Source organism: Pan troglodytes, chromosome 8, assembly GCF_028858775.2.
Source record: "Pan troglodytes isolate AG18354 chromosome 8, NHGRI_mPanTro3-v2.0_pri, whole genome shotgun sequence".
In the NCBI taxonomy this organism is placed as follows: domain Eukaryota; kingdom Metazoa; phylum Chordata; class Mammalia; order Primates; family Hominidae; genus Pan; species Pan troglodytes.
In genome coordinates this window covers 50,982,342-51,008,154 of record NC_072406.2, presented here as the reverse complement: position 1 = coordinate 51,008,154, position 25,813 = coordinate 50,982,342, and the positions used below count along the sequence as shown (strand labels likewise).

General features: G+C 39.9%; 1 protein-coding gene and 1 long non-coding RNA gene across 9 annotated transcripts; one reads left to right on the top strand and one right to left on the bottom strand.

Moving 5' to 3' along the window:
- LOC107976961 (uncharacterized) lies at nt 1-3,841 on the bottom strand. The gene is made up of 3 exons (XR_001721309.4): nt 3,475-3,841; nt 2,582-2,735; nt 1-190 (listed from the first exon to the last, which is right to left on the bottom strand). It is a non-coding gene; the product is annotated as an uncharacterized LOC107976961 (long non-coding RNA).
- On the top strand, nt 3,833-25,813 carry ZNF25 (zinc finger protein 25). Of its 8 annotated transcripts, none has more exons than XM_063780368.1 (7): nt 3,833-3,974; nt 8,681-8,780; nt 12,536-12,558; nt 18,147-18,273; nt 18,578-18,673; nt 21,938-22,001; nt 22,501-25,813. In XM_063780368.1, exons 4-7 carry the CDS (start codon nt 18,240-18,242, stop codon nt 23,567-23,569), a joined length of 1,263 nt encoding a protein of 420 aa, XP_063636438.1. In that variant the 5' UTR covers nt 3,833-3,974; nt 8,681-8,780; nt 12,536-12,558; nt 18,147-18,239; the 3' UTR covers nt 23,570-25,813.

Here is a 25,813-nt window from a genome sequence, read left to right as displayed (position 1 = left end):
TACTTTTATATTTTTTATACTTCAATAAAAACATTTTTAAGTAAAATTAAACTATTCAGATATAACACCTTGAGGATTGCTTTCTTTCTGTGTCTTCTTTCCTGAATCCCTAGTGAAGTCCTCAGGTCAGGGTGATAGTCTCCTAGGTGGTTCTCTTCTTCATTTCAAAAGAACAGTTTTATTCCTTATGCTGTGGAGAAACCAAATGTAAAAATTCACCTTGTGTGAACCCTTCACCAGTGACTTCAAATTGCTACTTCTCTTGGAACTTAGTAACTTCTAAAAATTAAGAGTGGACTTTCAGTAAATTTGAAATGAAACTTTTAACATATGGCACACCAAATATCCATGACACCAAATCCCAGGAGCCCCACAGGGATAGTTTATAGCCACCCTTAGGAGAGAGAGACCTCAAGACCAAATTAGAAAGAAAAGAAAAAAAGGTATATATCTATGTCCACACTGTTTTGTTTTCAATGAAAATTTTAACATATACTAAATTCTCATGTATATTTGGATCTTTCTGTGCTTTTTCGAAACTAGCATCAAACTTAAATTACTTTTTATTTCATTGATTTATTTTTTGAGACACAGACTCACTGTGTTGCCAGGCTGGATTTCAGTGGCACGATCTTGGCCCACTGTAACCTCTGCCTCCCAGGTTCAAGTGATTCTCCTGCCTCAGCCTCCCGAGTAGCTGGGACTGTAGGCATGCACCATGCCCAGCTAATTTTTGTATTTTTAGTAGAGACAGGGTTTCACCATGTTGGCCAGGATATTCTCGATCTCTTGACCTCGTGATCCTCCCACCTCAGCCTCCCAAAGTGCTGGGATTACAGGGGTGAGCTACCACGCCCAGCCTTAAATTACTTTTTAAATTTGCATTTTCAAAAAAAGTTCTGTCAATGAAAAAAGTCAACTCTGTAAAATATTTAAAGAGATTTATTCTGAGCCAAATGTGAGTGATCATGGACCTTGACACAGCCCTCTGGATGTCATGAGAACATGCACCCAAGGTGGTTGGGGGTGCAGGTTGATTTTATACATTGTAGGAGGGCATGAGACATCAATCAAATACATTCAAGGAATACATTGGTTTGTTCCAGAAAGGCAGGACAACTTGAAGGGTGGGGGTGCTTCCAGGCTACAGGTAAATTTAACCATTTTCTAGTTGACAATTGGTTGAATTTTTGTCTAAGGAGCTGGGATCAATAGAAAGGAAATGTTCAGGTTAAGATAAAAGGTTGTGGAGACCAAAGTTCTTTTGAAGTCTCATAGTGGCTATCCTTAAAAACAAGAGATGACAGATGTTTCCTATTCAGACCCTTTAAAAGGTGCTAGACTCTCAGTCAATCTATTCAGAATTAGAAGGGCCTGGAAGGAAAAGGTCTAGCTATGTTAGTTAATAGAGATTATTTAGAGATGCGAATTTTCCCACAAAGGACGGCTTGCAGGGCCATTTCAAAATGTGACAAACATGTTTTTGGGGTAAAATGTTTTTATTTTCTTCCTTGTCTCATAATGTTATGCCAGAGTCTGGTTGGAAAGTAAGTCACATTTTATGGGGTTAAATAAAACCCATCTGATATGAATTTATGGTTTGTAGGGCATAACTCCTCAGACCCCTTAGATAGAAATTTGGGTAAGATAAAAAAAATCAGAGTTTAGTCTTCAGTTCCTTGCTATTCCCTGAGGTTGTTTCCTGAGGAAGTTAAAAATTATTTTATCAAGTAAAACAAAACTAAGCTCCCCGTTAAGATTTTTTAATTTAAATTTTGATTGAAATTGTGTTAAATTTTATAGTTTCTCTAAGGGTAAATATAAATATAAAAATTTGGGCTGGGCGCAGTGGCTCACGCCTGTAATCCCAGCACTTTGGGAGGCTGAGGCAGGTGGATCACGAAGTCAGGAGCTCAAGACCACCTTGACCAAGATGGTGAAATCCCGTCTCTACTAAAAATACAAAAACATTTAGCCAGGCGTGGTGGTGGGCGACTGTAATCCCAGCTACTCAGGAGGCTGAAGCAGAGAATTCCTTGAACCTGGGAGGCAGAGGTTGCAGTGAGCCAGGATCATGCCACTGCATCCCAGTCTGGGTGACAAAGCCAGACTCTGTCTCAAAGAAAAAAATAAAACAACTGAATTTTCCTTCTTGCAAAAAGGGAAAAAGACCTTTACTCCTCTCTTTTCTTACAGCATTTCCTTAAGAAAACTTGTAATTGTAAATCCCTTCTCTGTCCCTGTGAGATATAGCAAAACTTTTTAAAAAGTAAATAAGCTTCTTGCTAGTTTAACAACCCAGGAAGGTCTTTCTTAATGGCCTTGGGTCATGTCTTTGAAATGTAAGCATCAAGGAAGATTGCACCCCATCTCCCTGCGTCTGTGGTAAACTCCTAGGCTCCTGGCTACCCGCGGTTAACTACCTGCCTGTCATACAGATACCAGAAACTTTACTTTTCATTTGCATAATGGCAATTAACTAACACTGATGGCTACCCTAATTATCAGGTGAATTTCAGATGAATTATGCATAGCAAATGTTGCTGTACAGTCAGCTTACTTGAGGACAAGTTATTTTTACCTTGAGGAAATGGAATGCGTTGTACAAGACCGGCTAATACAAAAAATGATAGTTCTTCCTGTCTTCATAAACTCATTAGTGGGTTGCCTGTGACGCACATCGCAGTCTGGTTTAATGTTTATTCAATAATGTAACGTTTTGTTCTTTTCTCCATCTGTGGAGAGAATTTTCTGGGTTGGCAAGAGGCTTTATTTTAAATTATTTCCTCAATACTTCCCATCCAGAAAGGTGGTGTGTGTGTGTGTGTGTATTATGTGCGCATATTTTTATATGTATATATATGTGTGTTTATACACATGACAATATATACGTTTTTTTCTAGATGATTCTACATGTTTTAATGTAATAAAGTTATTGACCAGGAAATATATAATTTGTTTTACATATACAGCCAAGTCCTCTCTCTGTATCCGCGGGGGATTAGTACCAGGACCTCCCTGGATTACTCAAATCCAGGGATGTTCAAGTCTCTGGTAGAAAATAACCTGATATTTGCATAACCTACACACCTCCTCCTGCATATTTTAAATTATGTCTAGATTAATTGTACACCTAACACAATGTAAATACTATGTAAATAGTTTTATTGTATTGTTTAGGGTATAATGACAAGGGGGAAACTTTGTACATGTTCAGTAAGATAGAATTTTTAAGTATTTTCATTCTGAGCTTAGTTGAATCCATAGATATGCACCCCCAGGATAAGGAGGGATGACTATATATATTCCTTAGTGAAATGATAGTCATGATACTCTATACCATTAGGTTAAAATTTGTGTAAATTCATGAGAAGGATGTTCACCTAACATTAAGCGCTTTTGCTTTTGGGAAGTGGTATACTCGTTTTCTGTTTTAGCTTATACATATTTTGTAGTTTATTACGTTTCGCGTACCGTTTGCACAATTGTGAAAGCTAGCATTCCTAAGAGGAAGCGGTTACAGGGCATTATCCTTCATTACTCCACGTACTCCTGTACCCACGGAGTTCAATCACTTTAACAAAACTGCCCATCAGTGTTCCTTGGAGCACCTCACGGTGGCTTTCTGTCTTCAAGCCCAGACGTGCAGGGTGCAGCTCTCCGGCCATCACTGAGCAAGGACAGCGCCCTCTCCCGGAAACCCGACAGCAATCACTCAGGCCGCTGGAGGCGGCCGCGCCTCACGGCGTCATCCAAGATGGAGTCGCAGCCGGGCCTTCTGGGAAGCGTAGTTCTGGAGTAGGGCTAGGGAAACGTTCTGCGCATGTGCAGTGTCTTCTTTCTGGCATTGGCGTTTTTTTGGTCTTACGCCCTAGGGTGGGGAGAGGACTCCGGTGCCTCCGGGTCTGGGCTGGGCCGCAAAGGGCGGGGCCTGGGCCCGGCGCGGGCCGGGAGCAGAGGCCGAGACCCTGCAGGTGTGTCGAAGGCTTTTGCGGGCGGGCAGGGCCTGGGAGGCGGGGTCTCGAGCCTGGAAGCCGCCTCCTGGCCCCGGAGCGGCCTCCGCGGAGGGCCCCGGGTGGGAGCCGCCTGGTGGGGAGGTTGGCTGGCTGCGCTGGCGCCCCTGCCCGGAATGGCGTTTGCGCGACCTGCTTGAGGGGCGGCCAGAGGAGGCCTGCGGTGCTGGGCAGTGGGCGCCCGGAGCAGCCGCCTTGTGTGACGTGACCGGAGCCGCCATGTGAGGCGCGCTGGCCGCTGCAGACGCGGCGCTCCAAAGCCGCAGGGACGTGGGCTCTGGTCCATCGTCTGTAGGTGGTCCCAGTGCGGCTCGACGCGCATCTGGCAAATGATGGGGGCCTTTGGGTACTGAATAGGGTAATAGATGTAAAGTATGATACAGGACTCAATAAAGGTGAGCTGCTTCTATTATTACAAAACATGCTGTTTTCATTATTGGCTCATTTAATCATCGTAACCATCCTTTCGACTTAACCATCTCTGTTTAAATAAATGTGACTACTAAAGATTCAGAGAGAGAAATCCGTTTACCCACAGTATTAGCAGGTGGGATGTAAATCCTCACTTTTTCCTCTGAGTTAATGCGCCTTCCCACACTAAAATCCAGTCTTGACTTGTATTTAGCACAGCATTTGCCCCTTGAGCACCACCAGAACATAGCTGTGTAGTGTACTTGAACCCAGTCTCATCCAGGTAGTGTTCTGTTTCCAAAAATGCTTGGGGAATCTTCAGAGCACTTGAGTCAAAAGGTGAATTATTTAAGGCCTTCCTGCATCCTCCAACCTTAGTCTCTTCTCAGAGGACTGTGAAACGTGTAAACTGAAACCACAATTTGAGCCCTCAATTTTGCATTTTACAGGAGAAGCTGGGAATCCCATCCAGCCCAGAGGCTAGTTTCTAAAGACAGGAAATGGGACAAAAAATTTTTTTAAAGATGAAAACTGCAGTTCATCAGTTCCCCCATTTTATGGTGGTGATCTTATAATGCCTCTCATTGGCTGATAACTGAGCTTAGGCATTTCGTAAGCACCATGCTAGCTGGAAGTGGTTTTTGCTGCTTATTTTAGTTTTTTTTTTTTTTTTGGTACATAATGTACATATTTGTGGGGTACATGTGATATTTTGATATATGCATACAATGTGTCATGATCAAATCGGGGTAATTACAATATCCACCGCCTCATTTATCATTTCTTTGTGTTGCAAATATTCGAAATCTTCTAGCTATTCTGATAGCTAATAAATTATTGCTAACACTTGTAACCATACTGTGCTATTGAACACTAGGACTTATTCCTTCTACCTAACTGTATTTTTGTACCCATTAACCAACCTCTCTTCATTCCTCACTCCCTACTTCCCTTCGCAGCCTCTGGTAACCATCATTCTACATCCTATCTTCATGAGATCAACTATCTTAGCTCCTGCGTATGAGTGAGAACATGATATTTGTCTTTCTGTGCCTGGCTTATTTCATGTAACATAATGTCCTCCAGTTCCATCTTTGTTGCTGCAATGACAAAATTTCATTCTTTTTATGTCTGAATAATATTCCATTGTGTATATATACCACAATTTTCATTATCTATTCATGCATTGATGGGTACTTCGGTGGATTCTGTATCTAGACTATTGTGAATAGTGCTGCGATAAAAATGGGAGTGCAGAGATATCTTCAATATACGGATTTCCCTTCTTTTGGATATATATATAGCAGTGAGATTGCTAGATCATATGGTAATTCTGTTTTCAATTTTTTGAGGAACCTCCATTACTGTTTTCCACAGTGGCTGTACTAGTTTACATTGCCACCAAGGTTGTATGAGGGTTCTTCTTTCTCTATATCCCAGCATTTGTTTTTTTTTTTTGCCTTTTTTATAATAGCTGTTTTAAGGGGTAAAATGATATCCCATTATGGTTTTGATTTGCATTTGTCTGATGATTAATGATGTTGAAGATTTTATCGTATACCTATTGGCCATTTGTATGTCTTCTATTGTGGAATGTCTGTTCAGATCATTTGCTCAATTTTTTTAAATCAAATTTTTTGTTTTCTGACTGTTGAGTTCCTTGTATATTCTGGTTATTAATTCCTTGTCAGATGGGTAGTTTGCAAATATTTTCTCCTGTTCTTTAGGTATCTTTTCACTGTTATTGCTTACTTTGCTGTGCTGAAACTTTTTCATTTGATGTAATCCCATTCATCTATTTTTGCCTTTGTTGCTTGTGCTTTTGAGGTCTTACCAAAAAATTTTTGCCGAGAACAATGTTCTGAAGCATTTCCAAATGTTTTCTTCAAGTAGTTTCATAGTTTCAGGTCATACATTTAACTCTTTAATCCACTATCATTTGATTTTTGCATATGATGAGAGACAGGGGTTTAGTTTCGTTCTTCTGCATATGGATATCCAGTTTTCTCAGCACCATTTATTGAAGAAACTGTCATTTCTCCAATGTATGTTCTTAGTGCCTTTGTCAAAAATGAAATTGGCTATAAATGCATGTATTTATTTCTCAATTCTCTTTTCCATTGGTCTATGTGTCTCTTTTTATGCCAGTAACCTACTGTTTTGTTTACTATAGCTTTATAGTATATTTTGAAGTCTGGTAGTGCAATGCCTCCACCTTTGTTCTTTTTGCACAAAATTGCTTTGGCTACTCGGGGTCTTTGGTGGTTCCATATAAATTTTAGGATTTTTTTTCCTATTTCTGTGAAGAATGTCATTGGTATTTGGATATGGATTGCATTTAATCTGTAGACTGCTTTTAGTACTATGGACATTTTAACAATATTAATTCTGCCAGTCCATGAGCATGGGATATCTTTCCATTTTAATATCATTCATCAGTGTTTTATACTCTTTTTTTTTTTTTTTTTGAGACAAGGGCTCAGTTTGGTGCAATCTTGGCTCACTGCAACCTCTGTCTCCCAGGGTCAAGCGATTCTCCTGCCTCAACCTCCCGAGTAGCTGGGATTATAGGAGTGCACCACCATACCTGTGTAATTTTTTTTGTATTTTTAGTGGAGACAGGGTTTTGCCACGTTGGCCAGTCTGATTTTGAACTCCTGACCTCAGGTGATCCACCTGCCTACACCTCCCAAAGTGTTGGGATTACAGGTGTGAGCCACAGTGCCCAGCCTGTTTTATACTTTTAATCATAGGATCTTTTACATTTTTGGTTAAATTTATTCCTAGGTGTTGGGGTTTTTTTGGTAGCTGTTGTAAATGGGATTGCTTTCTTGATTTGTTTTTCAGATTGTTCACTGTTGGTGTATGGAAATGCTACTGATTTTTTTTTTTTTTGAGATAGAGTTTTGCTCTTGTTGCCTAGGCTGGAGTGCAGTGGCATGATCTTGGCTCACTGCAACCTCCGCCTCCTGGATTCAAGCAATTCTCCTGCCTCAGCCTCCCGAGTAGCTGGGATTACAGGCATGCGCCACCACACCTGGCTAATTTTGTACTTTTAGTAGTGACTGGTTTTTCTCCCTGTTGGTCAGGCTGGTCTTGAACTCCCAACCTCAGGTGATTCACCCACCTTGGCCTCCCAAAATGCTGGGATTACAGGCGTGAGCCACCGTGCCTGGCCTGCTACTGGTTTTTTAATGTTGATTTTGTATCCTGCAGCTTTACTGAGTTCATGTATCAGTTCTACCAGTTTTTTCGGTGGAGTCTTTATGTTTTTCTAAATATAGGGTCATGTCATCTGTGAACAAAGATAATTTGATTTTTTCTTTCCAGTTTGGATGCCCTGCATGGTTTCTGCTGCTTATGAAAAGGACCTTAGGATTATGACGTAGTTGCCTTTTGCTACCTATATGAAGTGCTTGTTTGAGAATTATGATGATTAACTGTTATTTTAGAAGGTAGATTTGTGTCACTGTCAGCAGATTAGATTCTCAAGTCAGAGTTCATCAGGGCCTAATTAAATTTTACCTTAGGCCCAGCCCAAGTTTTGAGGGCACAGTGCATTGCAGGTACTGTCTGTATTGGTGATCCTGAGTGAAGATATATAGAAGTAGAATGGTACATGAAGGGTTGTGCAAGATTATCTAATTCCTACTCATTTTGAAGACAAAAGCATTGAAACTAAGACAATCACTAAGTTTATTAATAGCAGAGCCTAGAGTAGAACTGAGTCTTTAAGTTCATTATATCATATTTATATCAAAAGAAGGTTCTTGGAGAAATGGTTTCTGAGAAACTGCAATTTAGGGAGAAGAAATGTCTTATGTTTGAGAACTTTGAAAATTCAGACTTTCTAACTTTGGGTTTATAATAGAAAAAAATGGTTATGATATGTAACTTAATTACCTTTTATGTGCCAATAAATATATCTCTTCAACATCATTTCTAGTGTCAGCAAAGGGCTCCATACTTTGGATATATTATACTTGTTATTTAATCAGTCATTATTGGATATTTAAGTTTTCGATTCTTTTGTGTTATTCAGAAAACAGAAACATAATTTTCAAAACAACCAATAGGAAAGAAATGTGTAGATTCACTAAAAAATGTCTCAGGCTCATCAACATTAATATCAGAGTCAGAAGTGGACAGGTGGGTGCTACTTCATCATGGTCCTTACTATGCTTTCTAATGGGTCAAAGGGACATTTTCTCAAAGGTATATATTTTACTAAAATGTTGTATGGAAATTTCTCACAGGTGATTCCTGGGGCTGCCAGCTAAGGTCCCTTATGATTTCTGCTCTGGCTTTGCAGTTTTCAGCCTTTCCCAAGAGCAGCAGAAAATGAACAAGTTCCAGGTGAGTCATTTACTTAGCCCTTACTTTGTTTCATTTTGTGTGTGTGTGTGTGTGTGTGTGTGTGTTTAATGAGTTTTATGAACGAGAGCCCATGTACTAAATTAGAAACGTAGAAATAGTTAAAAATCACCTACAGGCAAAATACCGTTTGAATAAAACAGCAATTCTCAAAATGTGGTCTGCAGATCCCTGGGAGCTCCAAGACCCTCTCAAGGGGTCTATGAGGTTGAGACTCAGAGTGCTAAGATGTAGATTGCCTTTTACACTGTTGATACTTGCACTGATGGCATGAAAACCATGCTAAATAGGTTACTGCCTGTTTGGCATAAAGTAGACAATGACATTGATACTAACAAATGTGAATTTTTTTTTTTTTTTTGAGATGGAGTCTCGCTCTGTTGCCCAAGCTGGAGTGCAATGGTATAATCTTGGCTCACTGCAGCCTCTGTCTCCCAGGTTCAAGTGATTCTCCTGCCTCAGCCTCATGAGTAGCTGGGATTACAGGCATCTGCCACCATGCCCAGCTAATTTTTTGTATTTTTAGTAGAGAAGGGGTTTCCCCATGTTGGCCAGGCTGGTCTCAAATTCCTGACCTCAAATGATCCTCCCGCCTTAGCCTCCCAAATGCTGGGATTACAGGCGTGAGCTACTGCGCCAGGCCACAAATGTGATTTTAAAAATATATTTTATAACAATATGTCAACATTTGAGTAGTATTTCTGAGGTATATGTTTGGAGACAAACTCAAGCAATTTAGGAGGACAAAGTGATACAGATAAGTGAGGAATGAGTTATAGGTTGATTAGGACAATGCTACCCTAAAATATAATGTTTGAGGAAAGTCCTGAATTAGAGAGAGAGCCAAGTAGAAATCTGAGGGAGCAGCATTGTGGGTAGGAAAAACAGCAATACAGACACCCCAAATCGTGTTCCAGAAACAGTATGTAGGATATTGAAGCTAGAGAGATATGACTTAGGGAAAGAATGGTAAGAGGTAACATCAAAAAGGTAGAGGAAGCTAGAATATGTATGGCCCTGGTAGACTGTAGAAAACATTGAATTTTGTTTTGTTTTGTTTTGTTTGCTCATTTAAAAATCATCCTTTACATAATCAAAGGAATGTACATAATGAAACCTGACCTTAGGGGGGAAAGAATTTAGCCATTCAATAATAAGGATGGTATAAACTATGGATTTTATGTAAATGCCTTTTATCAGATGAAGGAAGTTCCCTTCTTTTCCTAGTTTGTTCAGAGTTTTTATCATGAATGGATCTTGAATTTTGTCAAATGTTCTTCTGCTTTTTTTGGGATAATCATGTTGTTTTTCTTTTTTAGTTTGTTAGCATAGTGAACTACACTGATTGATGTTCAAATGTGGAATCAACCTTGCATTGCCAGGGTAAATTGGTCACAATGTGTATATTTTTATATATTGCTGAATTAGGTTTGCTAACATTTTGTTGAGGATTTTTGCATCTATCACCATGAGGAATATTGATCAGTGATCAATATACTAGTAAATGTTTAATAATCAGATTTTAGGGGTTGGGATAGAAATCTGGTTTATACTGTTTACCAATTTCTGTGGTATCAATACTCCCACCATGGCAAATTTCAAGCTACAACATGCCAGCCAGATTCTGAAAACTTAACCATCAGCTCTTCTGAGCTGATACAAACTGGTGCCAGCAACCACTGTAGTTGTCATTTCTGGTAATGTTTTTGTTAGATTTGGGTTTCAGGGTCACGTGAGCCTTATAAAGTGAGTCGAGAATGGTTATTTTTTCTTGGTTTTATGGAAGAAATTACATGTAATTGGTATTGTTTCTGTCTTATTGTTTGATTGAATTCACCAATGAAACCATTTAGGCCTGAAGTTGTCTTTGTTCAAAGGTTTTGTTTACTTGTTTTAATTGAAGTCAAATTCACATACTATTCATCATTTAAAAGTATACAATTGTAAGGTATTAATATTTAGTACATTCACAGTATTGTGTAACACCACCTCTACCTAGTTACAAAACATTTTCACCATCCCAAAAGAAAACCCCATTCCCATTAAGCAGTCATTCCCTGTTCTCTCTCCCTCTTTCCCCTGGCAACCACTAATATGTTATCTATCTCTATGGATCTACCTAGTCTAGATATTTCGTGTAAGTGAGATCATACATTAGGTGACCTTTTGTATCTGCCTTCTTTTACTTAGCATGTTTTCCAGGTTCAGCCACCTTGAAGCATGTATCAGTACATCATTCCTTTTTATGGCTAAAATGCCATTGTGTATATACACCACAATTTGTTTATCCATTCATCCATTGACAGACATTTGGGTGGTTTCCACTTTTTGGTTATTATGAATAATGCTGTTATGCAAATTCATCTGTAAGTATTTGATACCTATTTTCAATTATTTCGGGTATATACCTAAAAATGGAATTGCTGGGATGTATGGCAATTCTATGTTTAACTTTTTGAGGAACTGCCAAACTTCCACAGCAGCTGCACTGTTTTACATTCCCATTAGCAATGTACAAGGGTTTCAGTTTCTCCATATACCCCCAACACCTGCCATTTTTAAAATTATGCCCATTATAATTGGGGTGGGGGGGTGAAGTGGTATTGTTGCGGTTTTGCATTGCATTTCTTTAGAGATGAGTGATGCTGAACATCTTCTATTGTGCTTTTTTCTGCTATTTTTTTTCTAGTGTGCTTTTTAGCCATTTGTATATACTGTCATCATTTGGTATATGCAGGTGATTGGTTCCAGGACCCCTGCATGTACTTAAATCCACACATACTCAAGTCCTACAGTCAGCCCTTCAGAACCCACGTGTGCAAAAAATTGGCCCTCCATATGTGTGGGTTTCCAATCTTGCAAATACTACATTTTCAATCTATGTTAGGTTGAAAATAATCTGCATCCAAGCCTGTGTTGTTCAAGGGTGAGTTGTGTTATTTGGAGAAATGTACACTCAAGTTCTTTGCCCATTTCCTACCTGGGCTGTTTATCTTTTTGTTGTTGAATTATAAGAACATTTTATGGCCAGGCATAGTGGCTCATGCCTGTAATCCCAGCATTTTGGGAGGCCAGGGTGGGTAGATCACTCGAGGTCAGGAGTTCAGACCAGCCTGGTCAACATGGTGAAACCCTGTCTCTACTAAAAATACAAAAATTAGCTGGGCTTGGTGGTGCACACCGGTAGTCCCAGCTACTTGGGAGGCTGAGGCAGGAGAATCACTTGAACCCAGGAGGTGGAGGTTGCAGTGAGTCGAGATGGCGCCACTGCATTCCAGCCTGGGTGACAGAGCAAGACTCTGTCTTAAAAAAAAAAAAATTGGCCGGGTGCAGTGGCTCACGCCTGTAATCTCAACACTTTGGGAGGCTGAGGCAGGCGGATCACGAGGTCAGGAGTTTGAGACAGGCCTGGCCAATATGGTAAAACCCCATGTCTGTTAAAAATACAAAAATTAGTTAGGCATGATGGCATGTGCCTGTAGTCCCAGCTACTTGGGAGGCTGAGGCAGGAGAATTGCTTGAACCCGGGAGGCAGAGGTTGTGGTGAGCTGAGATGGCGCCACTGCACTCCAGCCTGGGCAACAGAGGGAGACTCTGTCTCAGATGATTTGCAAATATTTTCCAGACTGTGTGTTGTCTTTTCTCCATTATGACAATGTTCTATAATGCACAAACATTTCAAATTATGATGAAGTAAAACTTATTTTTCTTTTGTTTGTGCTTTTGGTGTCATATAGAAGAATCCATTGCCAAATTCAAGGTAGGCTATGTTTTCTTCTAAGAGTTCTACATGTTTAACTCATATATTTAGGTCATTGATCCATTTTGAATTGATTTTTGCATATGATGTGAGTTAGAGTTACCATTTAACTCACGCATGTGGGTATTGAGTTTTCCCAGTATTATTTGATGAAGAGACTATTCTTTTCCCACTGAATGGTCTTGACAGCCTCGTTGAAAATCAGTTGGGGCTGGATGTGGTGGCTCATGCCTGTAATCCTAACACTTTAGGTGACCGAAGTGGGCAGATCTCTTGAGCCCAGGAATTTGAAACCATCCTGGGCAACATGACAAGACCCTGTCTCTGCAAAATACAAAAATTAGCCAGGTGGGTGGTGTGCACTTTTAGTCCCAGATACTTGGGAGGCTGAGGTGGGGGAATCACCTGAGCCTGGGGAGGTCCAGGCTGCAGTAAGCCATGACTGGACCATTGCACTCCAGCCAGTGAGACCCTGTCTCAGAAAAAAAAAAAGAAGAAGAAAATCATGTGGTCGTAGATATATGGGTTTATTTCTGAACTCAGTTCTATCCCATTAGATTGTATGTCTGTCCTTATGCCAGTACCTCACTGTTTTGATAACTGCAGCTTTGCAGTAAGTTTTGAAATAGTGAAGTGTGAGTCCTCTGACTTTATTCTTCTTTCCCAATGTTGTTTTGGCTATTGGGGACCCCTTGCAATTCCGTATGAATTGGAGGATAATCTTTTCCATTTCTGTGCAAAAGCCATTGGGAGTTTGATAGGGACTGGTTTGAATCTGTAGATTTCTTTGGGTAGTATTGTCATTTGAACCATATTAAGTCTCCCAGTCTATGAATACAGGATGCCATCTCATTTATTTAGGTCTCATCTTAGTATAGCCAGCCAGCTCTCTTTTGGTTACTACTATTTTCGTGAAATGCCTTTTTCCATCCTTTCTTTTCAGCCTACTTGTGTCTTTGGATCTAAATTTAATTTTAGAAGGCATATATTTGAATCATGTTTTTAATATCCATTCAGTCAATCTCCACCTTTAACTCGTGAGTCTAATCTATTTAAAGTGATGTTTGATAAAGACTTACTTCTGCAACTTGGCATTTTTCTTCAACATACTTTATATATTTTCCTTTAATTCCTCCGTGATATGGTTTGGCTCTGTGTCCCCACCCAAATCTCATGTGAAATTGTAACCCTCAATGTTGGAGGAGGGGCCTGGTGGGAGGTGATTAGATCATGGGGGCAGACTTCCCCCTTGCTGTTCTTGAGATAGTGAGTGAGTTCTGACAAGATCTGGGTAAAAGTGTGTAGCACTTCCCCCTTTGCCCTCTATCTCCTGCTCTGCCATGTGAAGATGTGCCAACTTCTCCTTCACCTTCTGCTATGACTGTAAGCTTCCTGAGGCCTACACAGCCATGCTTCCTGCACAGCCTGTGGAACCATGAGTCAATTAAACCTCTTTTCTTTGTAAATTACCCAGTCTCAGGTAGTTTTTTTTTTTTTTTAATTGACATGGAGTCCTGCTCTGTCACCCAGGCTGGAGTGCAGTGGTGCGATCTCGGCTCACTGAAACCTCCGCCTCCCGGGTTCAAGAGATTCTCGTGGTTCAGCCTTCCAAGTAGCTGGGATTATAGGTGCATGCCACCATGCCTGGCTAATTTTTTGTATTTTTAGTACAGACAGGGTTTTACCGTGTTGGCCATGTTGAACTCCTGACCTCAAGTGATGTGCTCACCTCAGCCTTCCAAGGTGCTGGGATTACAGGAGTGAGCCACCACGCCAAGCCTTAGGTAGTTCTTTATAGCAATGTGATAACACACTAATACCCTCCAATACTGCCTTCTTTTTAATTTTTTTTCTAATGTACCATTTTGCTTTCCTCCTCATTTCCTTTTGTGAGTGTTTTAAGGTGTTTTTAGTGGTTACTCTTAGTATTACAATTAACTTTTCTAATTTTTAACAATCTGGTTTGAATTGATACCAACTTAGCTTCAGTAGTGTATACAAATTGCTGATATATAGCTGTTTCTCCCCCCTTTATGTTGTTACTGTCACAAATTATATTTTTGCATGTTGTATGACCATTAACATATATTTATAGTTACTATTATATGCATTTGTCTTTTAAATCCTATAGGAAGCAAACAGAGGAGACATAATTTAAAAAATATCACAATACCAGCTTTTCTATGTACCTATATAGTTACCTTTACCTGTGTTCTTTATAGCTTCAAATGGCCTTGAATTGCTGTCTAGTGTCCTTTCATTTCAGACTGAAGGACTGCTTGTAGCATTTCTTATAAGGCAGGTCTACTAGAAACAGAGTCCTTTAGCTTTTATCTTGTAATGCCTTAATTTCTTCTGCATTATTGATGGATAGTCTTGATGGAAAAGAATTCTTGAAGTAGAATTCTTTTCTTTCAGCACTTTAATGTGTCATCACACTGCCTTTTGGCTTTCACAGTTTCTGTTAAGAAATCTGCTTTAATCTTAATGGATTAATGGATTAATCTTAATGACTGGAGTTGACTGCTTTCAGCTTTTCCATGCTGAGGTTGCAAGTGGCTAGTGGCTCTAGCATTCCAAAGTATGGAGGGCAGTGGTCCCCTTCCCACAGCTCCATTAGGCAGTACCCCAGTGGGGGCTCTGTGTGGAGGCTCCAACCCCACATTTCCCCTCAACATTGCCCTAGTAGTTTCTCTGTGGGGGCTCCATCTCTGTGGCAGACTTCTGCCTGGACACCGAGGCTTTCCAGTACATCCTCTGAAATCTAGGGGGAAGCTGCCAAGCCTCCTTCATGCTTGCATTCTGAGCATCTGCAGACTTAACACTAGATAGAAACCATGAAGGATTACAGATTGTGCCCTCCTGAGCTTTGGCTCAAGCTATACCTGGACCCCCTTGAGCTGAAGCTGGAACCAGAGCAGCTGAGATGTGGGGAACAGTGTCACAAGGCTGCACAGAGCTGCATTGCCCTAGGCCTGGCCCCTGAAACCATTCCTCCTAGGCCTCTGGGCCTGTGATGGAAGGCAGAGTCCCAAAGATCTCTGAAATGCCTTTAAGGCCTTTTCCCCATTGTCTTGGATTGTTACTTGGCTCCATTTGAGTCATGCTAATCTCTCTATCAAGTGGTTGCTCCACAGCCTGCTTGGGCTTGGATTCTTTCTGTACCACAGGACCAGGCTATAAACTTTCCAGACTTTATGCTTTGATTCCCTTTTAAATATCAGTTCCAACTTTAAGTCATTTCTTTGCTCCTATATTTGATCAAAGGCTGTTAGGAGCAGTCAGGCCACATCTTGAATGCTTTGCTGCTTAGAAATTTCTTCTGCCAGATACCCTAGGTCATCAGTCTTAAGTTCAGTCTTCCACAGATCCCTAGGACATGCAGCCAAGCTCTGTGCCAGGACAAAACATGGGTGACCTATACTCTGGTTTCCAATAAATTCCTCATTTTCTTCTGAGACCTCATCAGTTTAGCATTCACTGTCCATGTCACTATCAGCATTTTGGTCACAACCATTTAACCCGTCTCTTAGAAGTTTCAAACATTCCCTCAGCTTAGTGTCTTCTTCTGAGCCCTCCAAATTCTTCCAACCTCTGCTTGTTACTCAGTTCCAAAGCTGCTTCTATATTTTCAGGTATCTTTATAGCAATGCTCTACTCCTCAGTACCTATTTTGTGTTAGTTGTTTTTTGCATTGCTACACAGAAATACCTGAGGCTGGGTCATTTATAAAGAAAAGAGGTTTAGTTGGCTCATGGTTATGCAGGCTGTACAGGAAGCATGGCACTGGCATCTGCTCAGCTTCTGGTGAGGCCTCAGGGAGCTTTTACTTAGGGCAGAAAGTGAAGCAGGAGCCAGCACATCACATAGTGACAGTGGGAGCAAGAGAGAGAGATAAGGGGTAGGTCCTAGACTCTTTATTTATTTGCTTATTTATTTTTTGAGGTAGAGTCTCACTCTGTTACCCAGGCTGGAGTGCAGTGGCATGATCTTGGCTCACGGCAACCTCTGCCTCCCAGGTTGAAGCGATTCTCCTCCCTCAGCTTCCCGAGTAGTTGAGACTACAGGCGTGGACCACCACACCCGCCTAATTTTTGTATTTTTAGTAGAGACAGGGTTTTGCCATGTTGGCCAGGCTGGTCTCAAACTCCTGACCTCATGACCCACAGGAGAGAAGCCCTATGCATGCAAGGAATGTGGGAAGTCCTTTTCTCAGAAGTCACATTTTATTATACATCAGAGAAAACACACAACTCACTGCACATCAGAAGACACACACAAAGAAGAGGAAGGCTGAGAAGTAAGATGAGTTGGGAAATTCTCTTGACTGAATTAATCCTTCAAAACACACAGGGGAGAAGCCCTATGAGTGTCAGGAGTGTGGGGAAACCTTTATCCAGAAGTCACAACTGTGTGAGTCCTTTGATGTAATCTGAGGACTGAATTCACACCCTCTCAAGTAGCTGGTGTTACGGGCCTGAGCCACCACACCCACCTCCTTAATTCTTAATAAACATTAATACATGTAAAGGTATGTATTATATTAATAAGCAGAGATGTATTTGTTAAGTGTGTATGTAAAATATATTTTACTTCTCCAAAAGACAGATTCAGAATTTCTTCTTGTCCTGTCCCTTGACTTTTCACTGTAACCTTCTAACTAATCTTGGTCCTATGCCTTACCGTAAGTACATACCTACCAACCTATGGTATATACCTACCATTATGTACCCACAATAGGTATCATACCTACCAAATTATATGTGGTTTCCTAAACTTACCATTTCTCATGCATCCATGCCTTTGCCAATTGTGTTTTCTTTATTCCTAAAGTTAGTCAGTTTGACCACCTAATAAAATCTAACATGACAATATGAAATGCAAATAATTACCCCCATTTGTGACCATCTCATGTTGTATACATGTTTCTGTAATGGCACCTGCTTCACATACTGTATTTTAGCATTTTCACCTTTGTCTCCCTGGCAAAAATATAAGCTCCTCGATAACAGGAATAGAGTCATGTGTCACTTAGTGACAGGGATATGTTATGAGAAACATATCATTAGGTGACTTCATCGTGCAAACATCATGGAGTGTCCTTACACAAGCCTAGATGGTACAGCTGACTGCACACCTAGGCTATGTGGTGTAGCCCATTGCTTCTAGGCTACAAACCTGTACAGTATGTTACTGTACTGAACACTGTAGGCAACTTGTAACACAATGGTAAGAATTTGTGTATCTAAACATAGAAAGCAGACAATAAAAATACTATATTTTTTTATAGGATCATCATCATATATGGAATTTGTCATTACTGAAATGTCATTATGTGGCATATGACACTCATTTTTTTTCTTCATCTTTGTATCTTCAGCAGAGTTCCAGGCATGGAGTGGGAGCTCAGTAAATATGTAATGAACAAATATTCCTTCTATGAATAAAGCAGGGTACAGCATGGCACATATCCTAACTCTCCAGAGTGAACTTTGCAGTTAGTACACTAAGAGCTAGCTCACATGTCTTTTCAATGGTATGCAATCTATTCTGGTTACTTCAAATTGAACTGAAGTATGTTATTCCAGGGACCCGTGACATTAAAGGATGTTATTGTGGAATTCACCAAGGAGGAATGGAAGTTACTGACCCCTGCTCAGAGGACTCTGTATAAAGATGTGATGCTGGAAAACTATAGTCACCTGGTCTCAGTGGGTGAGGAAAACTTCCCCAGGTGTAAATCCCAGTAGTTTGCATCTATCTTCTCGGTTACTGGAGTATAAAATGTCCCTATAGGGTTGAATGATTGACATTATCTATGATTCAGAGGTCGAAGTTAATAAATCCATTTTGGGTACTAGAAAAAATATTTGTGTCCCTCTCTCCCCGCTGAAAGAATCTAAATTTGCCAAGCCTAACTGGAACCTTCATTATTATCCTGAAACTCCACTTCCTCATCTTTCACAGTCCCTAAATTCCAAGCAATTTGTATCATTTCCTTGATATTTTCCATTCATAGGTTACCATGTGAATAAGCCAAATGCAGTCTTCAAGTTGAAGCAAGGAAAAGAGCCATGGATATTAGAAGTAGAATTTCCACATCGGGGCTTCCCTGGTGAGTTAGAAGAAATTATATCCCATGTTACTGGTGAGTAGTTGGTGCCTCTTGCCTTCTGAAGTACTTTTCGGCAATCTCTCACTTTTTTTTTTTTTTTTTTTGAAACAGAGTTTCACTCTTGTTGTCCAGGCTGGAGTCCAATGTTGCCATCTCAGCTCACTGCAACCTCCACCTCCCAGGTTCAAGCAATTCTCCTCCCTCAGCCTCCCGAGTAGCTGGGATTACAGGCATGTACCACCAGCCTGGCTAATTTGGTACTTTTAGTAGAGATGGGGTTTCTCCATGTTGGTCAGGCTGGTCTTGAACTCCCAACCTCAGGTGATCTGCCCACCTCGGCCTCCCAAAGTGCTAGGATTACAGGTGTGAGTCACCGCGCCCGGCCTCAGCAGTCTCTTTATAAATGCCCTGTAGTTTTGGAAGCGATTAAGGACACTTTATTTGCACGTGTAAAAAAACCTAATTCACACCTCCAATTTTTGTTCTCTCCACTTAAATTCTCTTCTTTGCTAGACATGTTTTAAATAGATTTACTTCTCTTTCCTGTATACAAACTCTTATCTCTCCTTACCCTTGTAAGACTTTGTCTTTTTGTCTAGAATCACCAGTTACTCCCTGCCATTAGAGTATGCAACTATAAAGTGTTTGTAAATCTGACTTATAACGTTTTTAAATGGCATCGCCTTCCTTTTATTAACAATAAAATACCTCAGTTATTTTGGCACCACTTTTAACTTCCCATTTTTTCTTTAAACTCTGAGCTCAGATTAAAAATTGGTATGCTGCTCATCAATTCTTTCATTTCGGAGTTGCTACTTCCTGCTATACAGTGTTTATCCTTCCCACAAAGCACTGCTTATCCTCCCTAAACTTACTTGGATAACACTAAGACAATCTCATCCTGCCTTCTTAAATGTTTGTCACGTATTTTCTAACTTGTGCACAGATGTGTTGCCAGTATCAGGAACAATGCCTAGTACATATTAGTTGCTCGCTAGATATTTGTTGAAAGAATGAATATTAATTAACAAGAGACTGGCTGGGAGTGGCGGCTCATGCCTGTAATCCCAGCACTTTGGGAGGCCAAAGTGGGTGGATCACTTGAGGCCACGAGTTCGAGACCAGCCTGGCCAACATGGTGAAACCCTGTCTCTACTAAAAATACAAAAATTAGCCGGGCTTGGTGGTGCACACCTGTAGTCCCAGCTATTCAGGAGGCTGAGGCTTAGGCATGAGAATCGCTTAAACCCAGGAAGCAGTGGTTACAGTGAGCCAAGATCGCCCCACTGCACTCCAGCCTGGACAACAGTGAGACTCATGTTCACGAAAAAAAGAAATAAAAAATATATAAAATGATTAACAACAGACACTTTCTACTTTCTGCTCTGTTCCTTTTATTAACTCCTGTAGGAGCTCATCCATTCTTAAAGCCAATGCATTGGTTTTTATGATAAGGATTCCTAAAATTGACCTCTCCAGCATCTTTGCCCTATTTATATTCTGATCCCATATTTTTACCTTCTTATAAGATAGTTCTGCTTATTCTACTTCCTTCCTTGTTAGGGTCAAAACAAAAATTGTTGATTTAAATTCCCACAGTAGTTGTGTAATGCAGCAGATGTACATTGCCAGAAGCCTGCATGGTATACTTAATACTGACTCAGTATTAAGTCCTTTAGACAAAATAAAAGTCTTACAAGGGTAAGGAGGTATTAGTAATATTCATTTAAATGAATTTTCTGTCAGGAACTAGTCTGGCCCTTTCTTGCCTATGCAACTTATTTCTCCTTGTGGCCCCCAAACACCTGTTAATCTCCATTTTACTATGCTCTTAAATGTTTTCCAAACATAAGATTTTTTTTTTTTTTTGATATGGAGTCTCACTCTGTTGCGCAGGCTGGCATGCAGTGGTGCGATCTCAGCTCACTGCAACCTCCACCTCCTGAGTTCAAGTGATTCTCCTGCCTCAGCCTCTTGAGTAGCTGGGATTGCAGGTGCCCACAACCAGATCCAGCTAATTTTTGTATTTTTAGTAGAGGTGGGGTTTCACCATGTTGGTCAGGCTGGTCTCGAACTCCTGACCTCAGGTGATCCACCCACCTCAGCCTCTCAAAGTGCCGGGATTACAGGCATGAGCCACCGTTCCTGGCTCATACATATGATCTTATTTCATGTGTTCCTGAGTTAACGTCGCATAAGTCACTATGAAGTGACTTTTCTTATGTATTCCCCACCATTGCTATGAAATTCCAACCCCAAGCATCTGCTGATAATCTTTCATTTGCTTTCATGCATTTAAAGATGCATAAATATGAAGGTCACTAAAGATTCTAGAATGATGTTCAATAATTGGACCTTTAAAGATCCTGTAGTAAATTGGAAGCAGAGATGGAGGAAGCAAGATATGAAAATGAAATTCAAGACTAGTGTTGAGTCATGAGTAACAAGTGCGTTAGAAGTGCAGGATTTGATGGTCAGGATGAGTTCAGGATTGAAAATCTCTGGTGGTACAACTAGGAATTCATCCTTGTGTAGATGGCTTATCCCAATGCTTTTAAGAAAATCCTTCCTTTTGGATATATGTGGTCCTCTGTCTTCCTGTCCTGAAAATAAAGCCAACTAGATGGAGAGTGAAAGCCCAAGCTACAGGACTCTTCCTCTAAGCATGAGGAAACTGATGTTCTGAAAAAGTCACTTTAGTAATTGACACCTAGATTGCTGTGGATGGATGAAGAGTAAATAAAGTAGAAGTTTGTCTGCTAAATGCTAGGAATCCTAGCACAGTAATCTAGGTTTGAGGGAATAAAGACCTATACTTCAGCTCCTTCTTTCAGTTTAATCTTTTCCATGTATTCCAGGGGACACTGTTGTCCAGTAGTTTTTCTTAACCTGCTTACTGTTCATGGTCCTTAAGGGGCTCACAGTATTCTCTATACTTCCCACACTCCCGTTCAGCAACACTTCGAATGTCCTATGTTCTCCTCTCCCGGTTCTTTTTTTGTCTTTAACTTTCACCTCCAAGCTCTTATGGTCACATTTGTAAAAATGTCAGAGTACATGGGTCTACAAGTAGGATCCTCCTTCTGTGTGTGACAGCAGTTTTCAGTGTTTGTTTTAGGTTTTTTTCCCAAAACAATGGGCTAGAGGAAATTTGCATTTGAGGTTCTTTCATTATGAGAAATTGGCCTGAAGCCTAAGAATCAATGCTATGACAATATTAATGTGTAATATTTATAAAGTATTACATTTTTGGTTCCCTTGTAGAAGACCTATGGAGCATTCATGATCTAGAAGCAAGATACCAGGAAAGCCAAGCTGGAAATTCAAGGCAAGTTCAAGAATTAATGTTTAAGATAGAAGATTTGTAAGCAAGAGTCTTAAAGGAGTTACTAGAAATGGGAGGGCACTAGTTAATACTAAACGTGAGAAAACTAACACTGCAGAGCAAATCCCAAGGAATATAATCCAAGTGGGACTGCCCCTTTTCATAGAGACCTTGTGCAGGATCGGGAGATTGAAACTTTGAAGTGGTCTTTTTACTCTTCTGAATTAAGTAATGAAAGGGAGTCTCTATTACACAAAATAGAATGCAGGCAATTGAGAGACCCTGTGAATAGAATGCAAATGCAGATTCACCTTACCAAATGTTAAACTACAGTGCAGGTCAGAGAATGCTCACAGTGGAGAAACCCTATGGATCCAGTAAATATGGGAACATCTCTAGAAATCAGTCCTCAGAGGTACTTGGAAAATACGCCCAGTGGAGCAGGGGGAACAAAAAGCCTTAAAAGTCTTACACATTAATGAATGTGGAACTTTCTGTCTAGGAATGGAGAACTCACAAAACATCAGAAAACTCGTACCACAGAGAAAGCCTGTGAATGTAAGGAATGTGGGAAGTTCTTCTGCCAGAAGTCTGCCCTCATAGTACATCAGCATACTCACTCAAAGGGCAAATCCTATGACTGTGATAAATGTGGGAAATCTTTCTCTAAAAATGAAGACCTCATAAGACATCAGAAAATTCACACGAGAGATAAAACCTATGAGTGTAAAGAATGTAAGAAAATATTTTACCACCTATCATCTCTCAGTAGACATCTGAGAACCCATGCAGGAGAGAAACCCTATGAATGTAATCAGTGTGAAAAATCCTTCTACCAGAAACCACATCTCATAGAACATCAGAAAACACACACAGGGGAGAAACCTTTCGAATGTACTGAATGTGGGAAGTTCTTCTATGTGAAGGCATACCTCATGGTACATCAGAAAACACACACAGGGGAGAAACCCTATGAGTGTAAGGAGTGTGGGAAAGCCTTTTCCCAGAAGTCACACCTCACAGTACATCAGAGAATGCACACAGGGGAGAAACCCTATAAATGTAAGGAATGTGGGAAATTCTTCTCTAGGAATTCACACCTCAAAACTCATCAGAGAACTCACACAGGAGAGAAACCCTATGAATGTAAGGAATGTAGGAAATGCTTCTACCAGAAGTCAGCCCTCACAGTACATCAGCGAACTCACACAGGGGAGAAACCCTTTGAATGTAATAAATGTGGGAAAACATTTTACTATAAATCAGACCTCACTAAACATCAGAGAAAACACACAGGGGAGAAGCCCTATGAATGCATAGAATGTGGCAAATCTTTTGCTGTGAATTCAGTCCTCAGATTACATCAAAGGACTCACACAGGAGAGAAGCCCTATGCATGCAAGGAATGTGGGAAGTCCTTTTCTCAGAAGTCACATTTTATTATACATCAGAGAAAACACACAGGGGAGAAGCCCTATGAGTGTCAGGAGTGTGGGGAAACCTTTATCCAGAAGTCACAACTCACTGCACATCAGAAGACACACACAAAGAAGAGGAAGGCTGAGAAGTAAGATGAGTTGGGAAATTCTCTTGACTGAATCCTTCAAAACAATCAGATAATTCACACAAGAGGTACACCTTATGAATCGCATCAATAGAGGGAAATTTTCAGCTACAATCTTTGCTCTCTCTGTGTATCAGCAAATACATAGATTCTGTACATTTATTTGGGAGAAAATTTTATCATATTTTAGGCTTTTCTAAATATTAGATAATATAGATGGCAGAAGTCATGCAAATTGTAAAACAGGAAGGAAACCTTTCAGAAGTCATACTTTTGTTTTGCAACATAGAAGTCACACAGGAGAAAAATCCTGTAAGTAAAACGAATGTCAAGACATTTTCTGTCAGGGCAGCCAGCTGTAGACATCCAAAAGCTCACAAATGAGAAGCTCCTTGAGTATCTAGAAATCTCTTTACACAATTGGAGCTCATGTACTAGAGAATTCAAAGGGATAACTGCAAAGACACTGGTATATAGAAGCCTTTATTAAGAATTGATGTTTCATTCAATTTCAGATCACTGGTACTTGGATAGATATTTTAAATATTTGGAAGGTGTTCAATAAAAATTCAAATAATTTGTACTGAGGGAAACAGTTATACTACAAATCATGTTGCAGATCTGATGCCAAGATTGCTCTGTTTTAAAAGGAAACCTGCAAATGTCTGCATATATGAAGCTTTTAAAAAGCACAAGTTATCAGGCAACATCATTAAACATACATTAAATGTCTGTTAGCATATAGGATTTTGTGTGTATGTGAGTGTGCTATAACATGTAACTTGCGGATGTTCAGCGTGCATGTGGAATCCATCCATAATGGTACATAGCGAAATAATATAATCTTAGTTCAGTAACTATTATGTGTATGAAGATGTTGCACATTAAGTCTCAGTAGTGACTCTGGTTGTTAATATTTGTATTGTAAGTGTAATATTCCTTTTAAATTATAAGGCATCTTTTTATCCTTTTTTTGTGTTTGTAAATGGATATAGACAGTGGTAATAACTAATCCTTCAAAAATAAGTTAAAATGTTTTTGTAAAATTTTCAAATGTCAGCCAAGTTTTGCATTAGGGACACATTTATATATAGCAAAAGCCTGAGCTGTTTTTAAACAGCTAAAAACAGTAGTATTTATTACAATCTCCACAATGAAAACAAATAGTGCAATGTAAGAAATATTATGTATCTTACTGTTGATGTGTGAGCAGGGAGCAGAGCTATCTGCATTTGTATTTTGTGTGAGAGTCCTAAATGTTCTTCACCAACTTTTTCTTCCTCATAGAAGCAACATGACATAGTTAAGGGTGTGGACTCTGGGCTCCTGCTGCCTGGGCCCCGATTCCAGCATGGGGCATGCTACTTAATATCTCTGTGCCTCAGTTCCCATCCCATAAAAGAGTAGTGATAGTGACAACATCTTAGGATTGCTTTGAGGTCTAAATGAGTTAACATTTTCAAAGCACTTAGAATAGTGTCTGAGACACAAGAGCTATATGTTAGAGGTTATCATCATTATTTGTATTTTGTGAATTACGCTGCAAAAAAAAAAAAAGATGTTGGCTACCCAACATTCATCCCCCACCTTCTTGCTGCCAGTGCCTTGATTTGGTTGTTTGTTTGTTTTCCTACAAGTGATTTAGGGGCAGATCCTGACTACACTAAGTCAGGGTTTGGCAAATGACAGTCCATCAGACAGATCTGGCCCACTACCCATTTTTGTATCCTGCAAGCTAAGAATGGTTTTATATTTCTAAATGGTTGAAAGAATCAAAGAATATTGTGACACATGAAAATTATATGATATTCAAATTTCAGTGTCCATAAAGTTTTGAAAACATGAATACAAACAAAAAACACCTATTTATGTTTGACCTGTGGCTGTCTTTGCACTACCCCAGCAGAGTTGAGTAGTTGTAGCAGACACCACATGCCCTTGAGCCTAAGATCTAGCACTTTACAAAGTAAGTTTTTCTGTTACTTAGAGCTGAAAATAAAAGCAATGTAGAGTTACGCTTTTATAAGTATTTCATGTTTCAGAAATGATGCATACAGCAATTTGTAGGTGGGTGGTTTTTTGCAGTATATTTATTTTGTGCATTATATTTATATGTTAAGAGCCTGAGCTTAGAAGTATTTTTTTCAAAGAAATGTGTTTTTTACTTGCTAAATTGTCATAACATCAAAACAAGAAATTTCTTGATGGAATGTAGCAGTAAACATATGAAATAAACATTGTCTAAATTAAA

Coding starts and splice junctions, on each gene's coding strand:
- ZNF25 (XM_063780364.1), top strand. Junction 18,274..18,577: donor TAGTCACCTGGTCTCAGTGG/GTGAGGAAAACT, acceptor TTCCATTCATAG/GTTACCATGTGAATAAGCCA. Junction 22,002..22,500: donor AGCCAAGCTGGAAATTCAAG/GCAAGTTCAAGA, acceptor CTTTCTGTCTAG/GAATGGAGAACTCACAAAAC.